This window comes from Camelus ferus, chromosome 13, assembly GCF_009834535.1.
Source record: "Camelus ferus isolate YT-003-E chromosome 13, BCGSAC_Cfer_1.0, whole genome shotgun sequence".
Taxonomy (NCBI): Eukaryota; Metazoa; Chordata; class Mammalia; order Artiodactyla; family Camelidae; genus Camelus; species Camelus ferus.
In genome coordinates, this window is record NC_045708.1 from 8,909,479 (window position 1) to 8,927,754 (window position 18,276).

The 18,276-nt window shown below is 55.7% G+C and overlaps 1 protein-coding gene across 1 annotated transcript in view; it reads right to left on the reverse strand.

The window, feature by feature from the left end:
- Nucleotides 1-18,024, reverse strand: part of LRRC38 (leucine rich repeat containing 38) — a 38,878-nt gene extending 20,854 nt beyond the window's left edge. Inside the window, 3 exon segments of the mRNA XM_032494798.1 lie at nucleotides 12,673-13,447; nucleotides 13,449-13,491; nucleotides 18,014-18,024. Of these exon segments, the coding sequence (XP_032350689.1) occupies nucleotides 12,673-13,447; nucleotides 13,449-13,491; nucleotides 18,014-18,024 (829 nt within the window).
- Between the last annotated feature and the right edge of the window lie 252 nt (nucleotides 18,025-18,276).

The following is an 18,276-nucleotide window of genomic DNA, read 5'->3' on the forward strand; positions in this document are numbered from 1 at the left end:
TGCAACCAAGGGTCCATCTTCTGAGGCCGAAGCGAATCTCCCACGTTCAGGACAGCCCTTCAGACATCTAAAGACAGGGGCGACGTCCTTCCACGGCTCTCCTGAGTTAAACATCCATTTTCCTGTATCATTGTGGTCTTACTCTCCAAATACAAAGATTATCTGGCATTTTCTCCCAGACAGGAAGCCCAGATAATTGCTTACAAGCTGTAAGCAATTTGATAAGACCTGGGGGGCCCAACCTTCCCCCCAAACCTCTCCCATCTGGGCATCCCTAGCCTGAAATCCTACACAGACAGTGCCTCAGTGGTGAGCCGAGGTCCCTTCCTTCTGCCTTCACTGTATTTATTCCTGGTTAACCCTCAAGTCACTAACACTTTGATGAGAATTAATTTATCAAATTGGTTTCTCTAAGCAAAGGGGATTTTTCTGGAGGCCACCTCTTCCCTGTTCTTCCCCCGACCCCACCCTTCGCCTTTGGTTAACACCCATCACTAAAGTAAATGAGTCACTCATTCACTCAACAAACACATACTATGCACCCAGTATATGCCAGTGCAGTTCTAGCACCGGGGTAAAAACAGTGAAAAAAGTCATTTGTAACTATAATTTAGTGAGGGGAGACAGACAGACCTCAAATAAAACATATTATGTGGCAGACAGTGACAGGTGTTATGGAGAAAGGAGAAGCAAAGTGGGGAGGGAAGGAGAGCTGGAGGGAGCAGGTCACAGGGTTCAGTGGGGCTGGGAGGGAAATCTCAGCCAGAAGGCGGCATCTGAGCAAGCCGCTAACAGGAGTGAGGGGGAAAGTCATGCGGACTTCAGGACACGGGTGCTCCAGGTGCAAGAAGCAGTAAGTGCAAAGGCCTTGAGGTTGGACTATGCCTGGTGTGTTTGGGGAACAAGGGGTCTGGGTGCCTGGACCAGAGAGAATGAAGGGGGAGTAGGAGGCAATTAGATCAGAAAGAAAGGAGATCAGATCGTGCAGGGCCCTGCATGCCCTGGGAAGGACGTTGGTTGCTAATCTCAATGATACAGGAGTCACCGGAGAGTTCTGAACAAGGAACGACACGACTTGACATCTGTTTGGCAAGCAAGGAGGGCTCGTTGTTCCAGATAAAGCTCTCGTAAGAGCGGAAAGTGGAAAATGAGTTTGCTTCCAACAGGTGCTTAGTCTACTCTGTATGTCTACTATGTTCAAGTCACTTTTGATTCCAAGTCAAGATTCTTTTTTTTTTAAATTTTTTTTTATTTTTAATTTTGGGGGGAAGAGGTAATTAGGTTTATTTATTATTATTATTATTTTTAATGGAAGCACTGGGGATTGAACCCAGGACTCTGTGCACACTAAGCACACATTCTACCACTGAGCTATACCCTGCCCACCCCAGTCAAGGTTCTGGGTCGCCAATATTCACTCAGTTGGGTTCTGTGTCTAAAACAGGAGCTGTGGACCCAAGCGGCTGGGCTTGCACTTGAGGGACCTGGTTCTGATGTGACATTTGAGCAGCCGTGCATGGTTAGTGACAAAGACCCGGAGCCAGTCTCTCGGGCTCCTATCTCCCTCTGCCACTTGGCTGGTGACCTTGGCCAAGTTGCATTAACCTCTCTGTGCCTTGGCATTGTCACCTGTAAAAAGGAGTGACCCTGGCTGGCACTGACACTTTAGAAGACACCAATAGATATAGAACTACTCCGTCCACTACAGGAGCCACCGGCCACACGCTGAGAACTTGATCGTGGCCAGTCTGGACTGAGACGTGCGGTAAGGGTAAAACACACTGGGATTTTGAAGACTTCATATGAAACTCATGAATGGGTTTTCTGTTGATAACAAGTTGAAACAAGAACATTTTGGATACACTGGATTAAATAAAATACTCAAGTTCATTTCACCTGCTTGTCTGACTTTTTAAAATGTGGCTACTAGAAAAATTTAAATCACCCACGTGGCTCTACTGGGCAGGGTGGCCCTAGAGTGCTTAGCTCGGTGCCGGGAACACAGCAGACACTCACTCAGTGGCGCAGTGGGAGCAGCCATCTCGGGGCGGGACGCGGGGACAACCCTGAACCAAATAAACAAGAGCCGGATTTGTTCTGTGGGGGCTTATCTCCCACAGGCAAACCAAGTGAGGCAACTGCTTCTGACATCACAGATAATCCGAGGGCGGGACGCTCTTTTGGAGGCTGCTGAATCCATCCCCCTGCTTCTGGCAAAGCGGCTGGTGGTCATCACCCCGTGTGGTCATCCCCCAGGGCTGCCATAACAAAGGACCATAATCTGGGGGCCTGACAACAGAACTGTGTTGTCTCATGGTTCCGGAGTCTAGAGGTCTGAGATGAAGGTGTGGGCGGGGCTGGTGCCTCCCCAGGGCTGTGGGAGAGAGGCTGTGGCCTCTCCCCTGGCTTCTGGTCACTGGCTGGCCATCTTCAGCATTCCTTGACTTGCAGACTCATCACTCTGAGCTTAGCCTTCACCTGCATCTGGGGTTCTCTCTCTGTGCATCCATGTGTTCAGATTCCCCCTTTTATATAAGGACACCAATCAGATTGGATTAGGGTCCAGTCTAATGACCTCAACCTACTCAATGACATCTGCAGTGGCCCTTGGATGCATCATGATTTTTACCTTCTGTGTTTTATTTAGCTTTGGCATCCTGAGGCCTTGCCACCTGGGGAAGGACTGTCCCTTCCAAGGTTGGCCAGTTCCTAGAGACAGCAAACCTTTGCTGGTGAGCACACCTCTGCTATGCAAACCCACCAATCCCAGCCCATACCTGACCTGCCTCCTTTTACCAAGTTCTTGTGGTCCAGGACTCTTCCTGCCCTAAATCACCCTTTACGAGGCAACTAGGGGTCACCCTTTTAGCCAAAGCCTCCTGAAATTAGTCAAACTAGCCAATCCTCAACCTGCCTCGCCCACTCCTTCCTGCGAAAACCACAATAAAGGCTCTCACCCTCCTTTCCCTTCACTTTCTGCCTCCTGACCATCCCTGGTACTTCCCATTTAGCCCTGCACAGCATCCATGCCTCCTGGTTCTATAGGTCTGTGGGTTTAAGACTTCTTCCTTCAGGACAGTCATTTCTGTGTCTGCATGCCCCCATCTTCCTCTAAAGCTCTTTTGCATCAGTATTTGCCTGATCTTCCTTACAAGCCTGGGGGTGACAGAGGAGGGAACCACAGCCCAGAAAAGTTAGGTGACCTGCCCCCAAGTCCAGGAGGTGGCAGCAGGGCCAGCGACCTGGCCCTCAGCTCTAAGCTCTCAGCCCCTCAATGGGACCATGTGACATTCTCATTTCTGATGCAGAGTATCATTTATGATGGTTACATTTTTAAAAAGACATCATCTTTTTGGTGTCTTGTGAAAAAGCAATGCTATTCTTTCTAATAGTGTGTGTGTGTGTGTGTGTGTTTGTGTTGGCTGTGGGGGCAGAATTTCTTCATATAAAGAAATGAGCCGACCTTGTTTGAACTTCACCGCAAAGATGCTATGGGATTCTGTTCCATGTTCTGAAGTTAGGGGCAGGGAAACTGAGGCACACGGAGGTCAGGGACGTCCTTAGGATCACAGTTCGGGGTCTACATTGGAACTCAGCTCTCGCACGTCAAGGCCTGGGCCAGGTGCGCAGGCCTCACTGGGGGCAATATTTAACTACCTCGATTCCTCTCTCCTCCCTCTTCATCAAGAGATGATAGCTTTTTTTCAAACATAACCATCATAAATGATTGTCTGCAAACTGGGGTGGTAGAGCCTTTGCCAAGGGAAGCCACCCAGAAGGCCTTTGCTGGGAGCTGAAGGCGAGTGGCTTCTAGACCCTCTCACCCCATGACCTGGAGGAGGCTGGTTCCAGGGGGCACAGAGCCAGCCAAAATCAGCGGTCAAAGGGGCCCAGGGGTCTACAGCTTTGGCATCCAGGGCTGGGGAGTCCAGCCAGCACGATGCTCTGCTGTTTCTCCCACGCATGTGGTTCTCCTCCTGCCCCACCTTCTCTGATGGCTCCCACCTGCAGCCCCCAGGGACGCCTGGGTCGCCTGGGTCGCCACTCCTGATTTAGAGCAACTGAGAGAGGGGACGTGACTCAGGTCAGCTGCCAGCTAACAACGGAGCAGGGACGGGGACCCCGATTCCCAGCTGTCTGGTTTGGGTCCGTGTCTGAGAATCTGCCCCCTAATTCCGAGTGGCCCACAGCTCCCTCCAGGTCCTGACTCCTGCCCTTGGCATCCACCCCATGACCAGCCCAGAGGAGGGGGGAGATGAGGCACCAGGGGCCCCCGGAAGGGCAGCCTCTGAAGCGGAGGGGCCAGGCTGAGAGCCGCTGGGAGGATGTGCTGTGAACACAGATAATGCCCGTCTGCGTGGGTTGCAGACATCTGGGATTTGACAGGCAGTGCTCAAATCCTGTGGGATTTGTAAGCCTGTTTGTCCACATTTCTATGAATTGGATAAAGAGAAAAAGAACAGCTTCTACGTGCAGTGCCGGAGGGAGCTGCGCTTTGAGAACCTTCGTATGATATCGCTGGAGGTCAAAGGGCAGATGCCATCGCCTGCACTTGACAGAGGGGAGCCTGGAGCCCAGGAGCATCAGGGCATTTATCTGGATCCCCAACTCGATGCCTAGTGGGTGGCCTGCCCGCCCCCCAGCCCTGAGCTCTGTCCCACAGCTCTGGCAGCCCTTGTGTACAATGTCACCACAACCATCCCTTCAGCTGCCTGGACCAAAAGAGGGGCAGCCCCCAGAAGCAGCCACACAGCTTCCTCCCAGGACCTGGAAATCGGGCCTACGACAGCGCAGTCTCGCCCAGCCTCGGCTGTCTTTTGAATGGAGCAGATGTTTTTTGCCACATGGATGAAAAAGCAGAAGAAAGCCCATCGGTATATGGAGATGAGAATAAAAGACAGCGTGAGAGGCAGAGGGTGAGAGACAGAGGTGCTGTGCTCCCTGCAGCCTCCCAGGCCTCACCCCAGAGCTCCCTGGAGCCTGACTGTTCAGACCTATGGTTCCCGGTGACACCCACATCCTTACAAGACACCCTTCTGTTTGCTAACACCAGATGAAGCTGGTTTCCGATTCAGCGGGGTAAGCGGAGATCTGCAGCCTCAGTGTCCTGAACTCCCTCCACCAGCCACTTACACTGCACCTGGCAGAGCAGAGGATAACGGGCTCCCAGAACGGCCCCATCCCCCGTCCTGCCAGCACTGCTCTAATAGACGGGGCCGGACACCTGGCTCCCGCGCCTCCTTCAGGGCAGAGAGCCGAGGCTCAGGGAGGCGACAGGATCTGACCAGGATCACACAGATATGATAAAGGAACCCAGAGAGCCCCTAGGCCAGGCCTCGGCCTCTGCTGAAAGGTGATCCAGATATCCTTGGCTGATCGTAGTTGGGCCGGGGGTATTTGGTGGGGACAAAAGCCAAGGCCAGTGATCTTGGCCAGCTCCCCGATGGCCCTGGTGACAGAGGCCTCGGGAGTGTGCATTCGTCCAGTCACACATGCCTACAGCCCCACGGAGCCCCTTCTACGCTGGGCCCAGCCCCAGTGCTGGGGACACAGCAGGGAGCATGCTGATCTGGAGCCTGTGTTTCTAGAGGGACAGGACTTGTGAACAAGATAATGTAGACTTAGGAGTACGATGACATAGACGCCCTAAGGGGATGTGACGAAGATGAGTAGGGTGGGGGCAGGACTGCTTGGGTGGGGTGGCCATGGAAGGCCTCTCGGAGGAGGGGGCATCTGACTGGGGGCCTGATGCTGAGGACAATGTAGCCATTGGAAGCGGGAAACGTCCGAGCGGGAGCAGTAAGTTCAGAGGTCTTGGTTGGACTCTGGCACTTGGCGTGTCCCCGGGACAGAGGAAGGCTGGTGTGGCTGCGGTGGGGGTGTGGCCATGGGAGGGAGCTGGTTTACTCTAGTGCTGGAAGCCATCAGAAAGTTTCCAAACACACCATTTATTGTACCAACTGCTGGGATTCCAGGAGAGAAAGACACATGTCGAGTCCTTAAAATGGGCCAGACCTGTGAACTGGCCATGTCGAGCAGTGGTCTCAGAGGTGGTACAGCAGCCAACGAGGTGACACAGGCCAGGCTCCCAGCCCGGCCTAGGGGGGCCCGGAGGGCTGGAGGCTGAAAGGCTAAGTAGGAACCAGAAAGGCCAAGAAGCGGAGGTGGGAATGGGAGCAGTAGCGGGGAGGATCGGGGACCTGGCGCCGCTGGGGCAAAGTCCTGAGGGCAGGAGCCCAGGACGCTCCCAGGACCAGAGTGACACACTCCACTGTGATGCTACGGTGACCGTGTTCAGGATACAATTTGGCTCCTGTAACCATGAACGCGCCCAATCCAGGTCATCGTGACAACTCACATAGCGGAGGTCCTTCTGTGCCCTTGTCACACTGCCAGCCTGAAGGTCACAAGGCCTGCCAGGCTCCTCATTCCAAGCTTCACTGGAGACCACAGGATTCTGAGACAGAAGGAGCTGGACGGCCGCTCGGCTGAATGGCCTAATACGCCTTTGGGTATCTGAGTCAGCTGGCAGCCAGTCAGCTTCAGGTGACGGTGACACTGGCATCTCCAGAGCAATTCCCCAACTGTGCTCCCTGGGGGCTGTCCTAGCTGGGCAGGAAGGCAGGCCTGCTGTCCCACGTGGCCCCGCCATGAGGTCGCCCTTTGAGCTAATTGACAGAGCAGCACGATGAAGATGACATTTCTAGAAAGATCCAGCGTTTGGCACAGAGGAGCAGGAGCGGGTGGGGCCCTCCAGGGAGAGAAGAGACAGGGCAGGGTTGTTTCAGGCTATGTGTGCAGTCGACTCTCCCGGGAACGCCAGACCGAGGTGCCCATAAAAGCTGACACCTGCCCGGGACACTGGGGATGGGGAGAAAGACGACACCGGGGACTCGACTCTAATTAAGAGACAAGTTGAAAACACAGGAGCCTGTGGCACACAGGGCATGTGCTGACCTGCCAACAGCAGGAGGGCGGCCACTGGCAGGAGCGAGTGAGACCTCAGTCAACCTCTGCCAGGCACGGGGTTCTCTGAGGTGTGTAAACACACTTGAAGTGTCACTCCGCTGGCAATCAAGCCGTGAAAATCAAAGCAATTAGGAGATGTCATTGTTCTGTCTGTCAAACTGGAAAAAATCGTTTAAAAATAATACATCAATCTGAGAGAGGTATGGTGAAACGCAGACTTTCTATTTGCCAAGGGTGCTGGCTGTCTGGGGTGCAATTAGGCCAAAACGTATGCAGAGGTTTTAAATAACCACAGACCCTCACCCTGGGGTTCCACCTCAAAGAATCCACCACAAGGAAGTAACCAGAGGCGTCTGCAAACTTGCATGAATGCAGATGTTCAGTTCAGCAAAGAAAACAACTCACATTTCTAACAAAAGGAGACAGGTTCAATGAACAGATCTATAAAACGCCCTCTTATGGGGCCATAAAAAGTTAAATTTTCAGAGTTATAATGACAGGAAACTTACCACTCAGAAAGAGGAAAAAAGTCAGTAATAAGATGTACAGGAAAATACCTGATTGTTTAAAATACACACGTATACGTAAGGATAAAGCCAGAACGAAACACAATAAACCTTCCACAGTGGTGAGATTCCGGGAGGGGGTTTATTCTCGTCACAATACTTGTCCACATTTCCCAAGCCTCCAAGGAACCAGTTTTATAATCAGCAAAATAAAACTGCTTTCATTTTTAAAGGAAAAAAACTGAGTCACCTTGGAGTCACCTGGGAGAAAGGACCCGTGTGAACTCCAGGCAAGCATTGGCTTGTGTCCCTTTGGCTGAGTTACTGTTTCTTTTGTCAGTATGATAAGAAGTCCCCAGTCCTCTGACCAAATCAGGCCCTCATAGTGTCTGACATCAGGAAACGGAAGCAGAGGTGCTGGGAGATGGGGGCAGGACCCCCCTAGAAGGCCATGAGTCCTGCCTGGTAAGCGGGCAGGGTTAGTGATGGAACTGGCAGGGGACCCGTCATGAGCCACCCGCCACCCCCAGGGAGGACTCTGCCAGCCAGCAGGGTCCGCCCTGCAGGGACCTAGCCACCTAAGCCCGGATGCTCCAGGCACTACAGTGGACCATGGCTGGGAGGCTGTCCCCACCCAGAGGGCCAGGGTGAGCAGAACCAAGGCACCACCTGTGCCTGTGTTCCACCTCCCCGCCCCCCGCCTCCCCTGCCTACCGTTCAGGGCCTGGGTACGCGATCAGCTCAGATCTCCCCTCTGGGACCGCGGGCTGTGACCCGCAGGCCATACGAGGCTGTGGCTACAAAGGAAGGTAAAAGTCCTGCCCCCACCCCCAGCACCTGCGCGGCCCCTCCTGAGATGCACTCCCAGGGCATGGTGTGGCCTGTGTGCCCAGGGAAGCCTGCTGGCCCCAGGCCCCTCTGAGCTCAGAGACAGCCCCTTGCCTGCCGGCTACAGCTTCTCACACCCAGTGGCCTTTCCTGCCTGAGAGCAAGGCTGGGACACGCGAGACATCCTGCCGGCCCAGAGCCCCAGGTTGCCTGCCACACAGACAACTGCCCACTGGGTCCCAACAGCGGGGTCTCTGGAGGGACCTGGCCCCTCCCCCCCCAGGCCTCAACTTCCCAATCTTTAATCCCAGCAGTGGTTTTCCGGCTTTTGTGAGTGGGCACTGCAAGCCCCTGGTGGCGGTAGTGCTGGGGGAGGGGTGGGATTAAAATGCAGGTCCCCAGGCCTCTTCCCCCAGGCGCACACCCAGCAAGCCTGGGGACCCAGGACTCCGCATGTCAAGCAAGCTCCCCAGGTGATGAGCACACAGAGGGTTAGCACCACCCGTGTGTTTTCGTTCCCTACCAGCCTCGCTGGGCTGCCATCAACCTAAACCGGAGGCAATGGGAGGACTGGAAGGCTTTCAAGATCCCTGCCTGCTGAGAAGGGTGGGGTCCTGATGCTTCGCTGTCTCCCCAGACCCTCCCCATCTCTCCCTCTCTACCCGACTGGTCATCTGAGCGACTCCCCAGGTCTCTTGCTTCCAGGTCAAGAGGGAAGGTCACTGTCCCCTTGGCAACACGCTATCCCACATGGCCTGGGACCCATGGTGTCTAGAAAGAACCAATAAACCCAGTGCAGCATCTGGGGCGGGGAGGTCAGCCAGTCGTCACCTAGGAGAGTCAGACGGTAGGACAGTGATGGGGCTATTCCCCACCCCCGCCCTCCATCCTGTGCCATCAGAGAGAACCAGGAGTGGGGCCCAACCCCCCTGCGTGCGAGCCCATCTCGGCCACTAGTGATCGGACCCCGTGCAGAGCACTTCACTCGTTTGCTTCTTATTGGGTGAACTGTGGGGAAAGGAACCTGCCAGACACAGAGACGGCACCCGTGACAATGTACACCATAAAGTAGAGCCACCGGGGAAAATACAGGGCGGCCAAGGATTGTTGAATGGCAGAAAAACAACAGATAATTTTGGGTGTGTATATCCCAAACATTGCATGGGGCATACTTATAATACAAAATATTATTCATTGTTTTTCTGAAATTCAGAGGGAGTTAGGCCTCCCAGAGTTTTGTTTGTTTTCTTGCTTGGGGCTTGTTTGCTTGCTTGTTTTTGCTAAACTGGCAGGTGGGCATCCTGGCAGGCATCCGCCGCCCTCTCCCTTCAGACCCAGTACCCGCAGGGCAGCTCCTCCCGAGTCCTCAGACCTAGACCTCCTCCTCCAACCCAGCCTCAAAGGAGCCAAAGCAGAGGGGACCAGTGGCCCCATGGTGCTCCTTGCTCTGTGACTGAGTGTGCCCATCAGTGCGGCGGTGGCTCCACTGGCAGACCATCACATTTTTGTGCTGTCAGAGCTACTCAGGGTCACTTGCTCTGTTCAGTTTGCTTCTCCAGCGGAGGAGGGAACAGGGGAGGTGAAGGAAAAGCAATGAGGATGAGGTCCCCTCAGCTCGGTCCTCTGACTCTCCTCCCCTGGGAGAGGCAGGGCGCCTGCCTAGAAAGCCCTGGAGCTCAGGGCTTCCCTTGGCAGAAAGTGGGTGGTCAGCATGGCTGGGAGCCAAAAGGTCCTAGTGGACCCCCAGCTGTTTTTAACTCTCAGTGTGACCTTGGGCAAGTCACTCCCATCACCTCTCCGAGCCTTCTGGAGAAAACAGGATAATAATAACAGCACGAATGCTTACTAGTACTTACTGTGTGTCAGGCTCGGTTCTTACTTCATAACTAACACCCTTCTAATCCTCCCAACAGCCCTGCGAGGTGGGCGCTAGTATCGTCCCCATTTTACAGGTGAGGAAACTGAGAGGCAAAAGGGCACAGAGCTAGTAAGAAGCAGAGGCAGGATGTGAACCAAGCAGCTCTGCGCCAGAGTCTGGCTCTTGGTCGTTCCCCCGCTGCCCCTGCGAGGCCCAGACGCAGTGGAAGGAGGGGAGGGGGTGGCTGACGTGCAGCGATCACCTGCTCCGCGCCAAGATCACCGCGCCCTTGACAGAGCTGACCTCGTTCAAGCCTCACCGCAAAGATGCTATGGGGTTCTGCTCTGTGGTCTGAAGAGGAGGCAGAGAGGTCAGGGACTTCCCTGGGATCATAAATCGGAACTCAGCCCTCTCATGTGAAGGCCTGGGCCAGGCCCTCCACACCCATCCCACCTCCGGTTCACAGAGCTGGGGACACTGCTCTGGCCGCACAACCTGGGCAGCGGGCAGTGAGGCCAAGCTGCTCTTGGTACTTCACCCCGAGGTGCCGGAAGCCCTCAGGCTGCCCTCCCACTGTCTCTGTCCGCTTCCCCCTGAATGAGACCGACCCTCCTCCAGGGCCTGGACCCTGTCTGTCGCTTTGGACCGGTGCCCCCTGACCCCCAGCCACACCTCCCCATCTGGTGTCTCTTTTCTTTCCTATAATACAGACAGCAGGAAAAACAACATTTTCTATCCTCACTGCCCTTTCATTTACCCACATTATCTGGTTTTGATCCTGACAATCACTGGTCAGATGGACTGGCCAGCCTTCCCATGTCCTGACTTCACACAGAAGAGGAGGCTCAAAAAGCTTAAGTGACTTGCTCAGAGTCACCCCAGTTTTTAAGCCAGGACTCCAACCTATGCCTTCAGACTCTAAACCAAGGACTTCCTAGAGACTTCAGAAGTCAACCAAAGTCCTTTAGAGATGAGGAAGCCGAGGCCCAGACAGGATACGTGTCCTATTCAAGGTCACAGTCACCCGTGGCAGAACTGAGACTGAAACCCACAGCTCCTGACCCCCTAACTCCGAGCCCTCATGTGAATGATGGTGGGAACCAATTATACCACCACAATGGGGGTTCATGAAGCCAAATCCACGGCAGGAGCCGTCAGAACCATACCCCCGTTCCACAGCGGGGCCCGGATCCAGACTTCCCTGTCTCCACGACAGTCTTCTGATGGGGAAGGCCTGGGAAGCCAGGCAGGAGAATGCAAGCATTCACTTTAAAGGCAGGGGACTCTGTACCTTGCAGGTCAGATCTTTTTAGGACCTGCTTGTGTGGAAGAGGCAGCCTGGGCCGAAAGCGCCAGAGCAGGGGCCCGCGTCTGCGGAGGAGGGATTGCCGCGCTACTCGGCATGTGTGCTTAGTGACAGCACAGAAGGAATAAGTGAGCACGGGAATTCAGGGCAGAGAAGAGCAGCATCCTCGAATTCTCAATAAACAGAAAAAAAATATATATATATATACCAAAGATAAATCCACATCTATGTCATCTTTCATAACATGGGTCTTACAGCTCTGGTTCCTACTCTACCAAACCCTCCAGGGCAAGGTGGGAGGTGGAGTCTGGCTCTGAGCAGTCACTGCTGGGAGCCAGGCTCACCTGCTCACCAGCGGCAGACTGGAATCCACTGAAGGTGTGGCCATTCCACCTGCTCCCTGTCCCGGGGCTCATCCCTCTGGATGCTGGGGTCCCCTCTTCTTGGCTCTGCCTTTGCTTCCTTCCTGCTGGCCTTCACAGGCCCCCTCATGTTCCTATTTGCCAGGTGGGCATGTATGTCCAGGTCATCACCAGAAAAGTGCACCAGGCAAACAGGGTGCACCAGCCCGCAAGATTTTTGTTCAGCAATTTCACATCTGGGCTGAAAAGCTACGGAACAGCAAATCTTTGAGGCATCACTGGCTGCTGTTATCCTCACCAGGAAAATTCCTCAGCCCGTTAGATGAAAGAACAAATCAGGGGCTGAGAAAACAGAAACCTACTCAGGCACCGGGTGCTGCTGGAGAGCTCTCAGGACTGGCTGCCTCTCTCTCCGTGTTCAGCGTGGTGAGAACGGTGCTGAGCTGATGCTCACTTAGGAGGGGCCCAGAAATAACCCACGCCCACAAGTACTAGGGCCCAAGGCCCCATGAGACGATCTTGGAAAGCCAGGTCCCCAACATTGTTGGCGGAAAGGGGACGAAAAGCCGGACAACGAGGCCCAGAAAGTCCAGAGAATTCCGGACGCGCCCCTCCCCACTCCCCTTTCCTAGCAGAGTCCGAGGAAAAGTTCAGGCTGGGGACCTGCGAGGGACACACCGGAGGAACTCTCCTCCAGGACGGTGGCCAGGAGCACCCGCGCCTCCCCTTCCAGGCTCAAGCCGAGGCCCCGGCCGCGAGGCTCGCGGGCTGCGGCGGCCTCTCCCGCGCGCTCCCCTCCTCCGTCTCCCGGCCCCGGCCCCGGCCCCGGCCCGGCAGGCTCACCTTTGGGCAGCTTGGACTCGTTCTCCTGCATCCAGGAGAAGAGATGGGCGAAGTCGCAGTCGCAGAGCCAGGGGTTCCCGTCCAGGCGCAGGGTGCGCAGCGCGGGCAGCGCGGCCAGGGCGGCCACGCTGAGGCCGCGCAGGTTGTTGTCGTTGAGCTCCAGCACCTGCAGCGACTCCAGGGTCTCGAAGGCGGCCTCGTGCACGCCCGCCAGGTGGTTGTTGGCCAGGCTCAGCTTGACCAGCCTCCCAGCCGAGCGGAAGGCGCCGGCTCCCAGCTGGGTCAGGTTGTTGTAGCTGAGGTCGAGGAAGGCGAGCTTGGCCGAGCCGCTGAACGTGCCCTCCTCCAGCGAGCGCAGCGAGTTGTTCCTGAAGTCCAGGTAGACCAGGTCGCCGTAGAAGATGAAGAAGTCCTCGGGGATGCGCTGGATGCGGTTGCCCGCCACCAGCAGCTTGCGCACGTCCAGGGGGAAGGGGTCGGGCACGCTGGGCAGCCCGCGGTCGCGGCAGTCCACGGTGTGCGGGTCGGTGCAGGCGCAGCCCGCGGGGCACGCGTGTCCGGGCCGGAGCAGCAGCAGGAGGCTGCAGAGCCCGAGCGCGGTGGCGGCGGCGGCGGCGGGGGCGCGGGGGGCGGCGCGGGGGCGCATGGCCGGGGACCCGCGCGAGCGGCGGCGACGCGGACGCGCTCTGGAGCCGAGCCCTGGCGCGGGGCGGCGCGCGGGGTCCGAGAGGCCGGGCGCGGGGAGACGGAGGGCGGCCGGGGCGGGGGGAGGGGGGTGCGCCCGGGCGCGCGGGGGCGATGGAGCGCGGCGCGGACTGACTAGGGAGCCCGGGGCGGCCGGGACGGAGGGGGGGAGAGCCGGGGAGGGAGGCGCGAGGGACTCGCGAAGGATTTGGCAGGACAGGAAATTAACCCGCTGGAAAATCCCGGAGGAGAGGCGGGAGCGGTAGGGGTGGCGGAGTGGCCGTCGCCCAGCGCGGCCCCGCCCGGGCAGCTTATTTCCGACACCGGGCAATAAGACCTGTCGCGCGCACTTGGCGCGGAGCACTCGACAACCAAGTTCAGTTACCAAGCGCCCCCCACCTCGGAGGTTTCCAGAGGGCGTGTCGGGGGGCGTGGGCCCCACACACCCGCGTCCGTGCCCGCCTAGCGCCAAAGCGCGCTCCCCACGCGCCACCCCGGTTGCAAAAGGGAGCGCGACCTGGGTCACTCTGGCTCTGCGACCGGGGCAATCCCGGCGGCTCGCTCTCGGGGGGCCGCGCCAGGGTCTAACGACCTGGGTTTGAGCGAAACTCCAGGGGGCTCCAGGGAGCTCCAGGGTGGCCGGTCTTCCTTCCTCCTTTCCTCTACCCACACTTAACCCATCTCAGCGGGGCAGGCTCTGCCAGGACCCCTGCTGTGGCCCTAAGGAAGGCCAGGGCCAGTCAGCAGTTTCCATGCTGGCTCTGAGTTCGTCGTGAAGCTGGCAGCCACCTGGGCCCGGATCTGCTGCTGGTCTAAACGAGACCCAACGGAGAGGCACTGAGGCCTGGGGACAGAGGCCAAGGTTCCCAGCTGAGTGGCCTCAGTACCAGTGCCTCCACCTCTCTGGACCCCCTGAATCCCATCTGTAAATTGGGAAAAGGTAACAGGTATGACACCAGCCTTGGGAGAAGACCACAGAGTCAAGAAACTAAGTTTAAAAATGATTTTTTTCCCTCTCGATTTCTACTCCCTCCCCAACAAACCCCCAGCTTCGCTCCCCAAAGAAGATGGTCAGAGAGATGCCAAGGCTGAAAGGGCAGCAAGGAGGGGGTGAGTGTAGCCTCAGACACGTCCCCACCCCCAAGCCAAACTCCTTTCCCTCCCCAGCCCCACTTTAGAAACTTTTTTTCTAGGGAGAGGTCCCCACAGAGCCACCAAGAGATTGTCCTGCAGTTGGCTATTTTGATCCAAATGTCCTGGGATTGATAAGCTCTCCCTGGACCAAAATAACCCGGGAACAGCTGTTGGGCAACAGGCCCTCAGAGACCCTGCACTGGCCCCTGGCCCCTGGCCCCACGGGGATTGGAGGAGGTTTGAATCCTGAAGCCACAAGGCTAAGCCCTCGGCCTTTTTCCAGAGGTACGTGCAGCTTGGTGCCTTCCGATGGAGCAAAAATCTAAGCCTCTGGGATGGAGCCAAGATCTCAACAGAGGACGAGTGTTTGCAGGAGCCCGGGACTGGGGGAGGGGGTGTACAGAGGCACTGCGGAGAGCTCCGAGGCATTTGGGGTCTTACAGCTCTTTCCCTGCTTACACCCCAGGCCTCCACGCCAGACCTCCCGAGTCCCCTTGCCTGTGTCCCCCCTCCCCCAGTGTCCTCAGTTTGTCTTTTCATCCCCAGCTGCAGGGGCTCAGCCCCCACTCTGGTCTCATCTCCTTAAAGAGGCAGGTGCTGGGAGAATAGTCTGAATGGTCCCAGAGTGGGTGAACGCCCCAGGCTGCATAAATGATGCATGATTGCAGTGTCAGAGTGAAGGTGGGTGGCAGACGAATTGGGGCTCCCACCCCCCACCCCCTGTCGCCACCCTCCAGTAACACTCTGGAATGATCTGTTACACCCCCCACCCCTCCAGCCTCAGGCTGGGTTCCAGCTCCTCACTCCAGTACTGAGGGGAACCTATTTCTTACTGGTTTGAGCCCCAAGCATTGTTGCTTCAGGACACCTGCGTTTGGTTGGGCTGCTGTCTTGCATGCGTGAGTCCTTGTGCCTGTGTGTCTAAGTGGGCACTAGCCCTCTCCGCAGAGTGGTCTGGTTAGGTGGAGCCCTGGCCTGGGCGTCAGGCCCCTGGACCCAGTCCCGGCCCTACCATTAGCCACAGAACCCTTCCCGGGCCAATCTATCTCTCTGGAGAAGTACTTCCCCGCCTGGGATCCCTGGGCCCCCGAGGATCAAGTCTTTTCAGAATTTCAAAATATCCGGTGAAAACTGGGCCTTTGTTTAGGAGGCAGTCACCCAGAGCAAATGCCGCAGTTCTTGGCAATGAACTCAGGGGTAGTTCTTTTGTGCTGAGCAGAAGCTGGTGACTTTGATTAAGGAAAACAGATGAAATTCTACCTAATAAGTGCAGCACATTTAACAAGGTCCTGCAAAACGGGGAGGCGTGGTAGTAAAATAATAAAAGGGGTCCCCAGTAATGAAAATGTTGAGAAATAATGGTCTTGGCCTTGGTTGCCTCATCTTGAAACTAGAAAGAAAATACCTTCCCTCTCCCCTTCCACAGCCGTTATGAAGGCCACGTGGGGCAATATCGGTGTGGAACGTGATCTGGAAAGTGTTTGGAGAGACGCTGCATATAAAAGTGGCCATAAGTCTTGCTGTGGCAGGAACTCCTTGCTTCTTGCTCTGAGTGTCCGCCAAAGTGCCTTGAATCCAAATCTAAAGCATTTTTGTGTTCATAGAGGCAGGAGCAGACTTGGCTGGGGTTCACGGGGAGTAGGGAGGCCCCCCATATTCCAGGACCCCCATGCCTTGGGAAAATGCAAGCTTTGCTACCTCTGATTTTCCTCCAGCAAGGAAAACATAGCCGTGACCTCAGCAAGGTCACGCCGTGAGTCAGGGATAGCTGCTGGAAATAGAACACAGGCATCCCAGATCCCAGCTGCCCCACTCACCCCGCTCCCTCCCCGGGAAGGGGGCCTCTCACAGCCCGAGGACAACCATGGCAGGTGATGGGGAGAGACCTACAAAGACGCGGTTTGTCAGGTTTGTTTCTGTATTTATTCTCAGAGTCAACACACTTCGTGATTCCTATCAAGAGGTTCAAAACAGGGATGGGACAAAAACCCAGGGTGTCCTGATGTTTCCAAAACCTGATGTTATGCCTTCCCCAGCCCACCAAGCAGAACCCCTCACCCCTCCTCTGTGTTCCCCAAGCTACAGAGCACTTCCTGTCTTGTCTTATAAGTGGTCCCTGTCCGACTCCCCATGAGGTTGGACCTTGGGGAACTATGTGGGCGGGGTCTCCAGGGAATCCCCCAGGGAGCATCTGGTCCCTAAGCCAAAACAATCCAGTCATGAGGTTTTCCCCTCTGATTACCAGGCTGACCTCTAAATTAGCCCAAATCCTAGGCCTTACGTTGTAAACAAGATGATGCCAGTATGGTATGTGCAGGAGTCTGAATTTAGGTGCAGACGCTAGGTCTGAATGATAGAGTGTGGCTGGTGTTTGGTGATGTCATTTGGGTTACTGGTGTGTATCACCTCTGATGAGCGCCTGGCTAACCTGGCATCCCGTGGCTCCCAGGAAAGGAGACATGCTCTTGCAAAAAGCCTGGGGATACCCTGATTCACTAGAACTAGCTCTCTGCTCAAAGGACACAGCTCTAAGTCTGTCCCTCAACTCAAACTGCCAACCCTGAGCGCCTCCATGTTCCCACCCCCTGCACTTCCCCACCATCACCACCAGGGGGCACCATCTACCACATCCTGTACTAGTGAGACCTGAATTGTTCCCCTCTCAGGGGATAAGCTCCATCTAGTTTCACCCCTGGAACTAGGAAACAAATCCTTAACCAGCCTCCAGGGGAGGCAGGGTGGTGGTTGTGGTTGGGAACGTGGGTTTGGAGTTAGACAGACTTGAGTCAAACCTGCCTCTTTTCCTTGGCTTCGTCACCTTGGGCAAGTGGCTTAAGGTCTCTAAGCCTCAGTTTTCCCATCAACGAAAGGGGATAATACTAGTGCCTACTTCACTGAGTTGTGATGAGGATTCAGTGAGATAGCTATCAAGTGCTGAGCAGTGAGTCTGACATAGTTATCTATCTTTTTATTTTTTCACCTCGAGCAGGTATTTAGTGGAGGTGTCACTGATTAGGTAAAGAATTCAAGTGTTTGTCTGGAATTTATTTGCTACAGACGCCCTGACATTCTAGGATCAGTGGTAACTCTCCCTGCCCTGAACCTTCTCCGCACTTCAGTGTAGCACATCTCGGACAGACACACGCACACAGACAGCTTTGGTCCTCTCCAGCTCTGACTGCTTGTGTGAACACAGTTATAGGTGAGCAGCTTCCAGCATCCCAGCTTGGATGGTCTAAGCGTGGGCAGACTAATGAGACCAAGGACATGGGGTCAGTCCCTCATCCTGGCGTAAGGAGACATCTGTTCTCTGCTCACGGCCGGCGCTCCTGGTGCTGGCCAGCCATCCAGCAAATGTGCGACCTTGGGTGAGGAGGATGGGGACTGAGCCACCCTGTCTGTCCCAAGAGAAGAATACAGAGCACTCGTCCCAAGAGCCAAGGGCACCACCATCCCACAGACAGGAGGCACATGTCACAGTGAGCTCAGGTGTCATCCCCACTTCCTCTCCCCTCACACCCACCTCCTGTCCATTGGTGCTACATCTCTGCCTCCACTGGCGCCTCCTTAGTTCAAGCTGGCATCCTCTTCTACAGAAGTCCCCACTGGCCTTCCTGCTTCCAGCCTTGCCCAGCCCCCACTCACTCCCCAACACCCAAGAAAGCCAAAGCGAGCCTCTGAAAATATACATCAGACCACAATAGCCAAGGCATGGAAGCAACCTAAATGTCCACTGACAGATGACTGGTGGAGATATATATATCATATATATCATGTATATCTTTT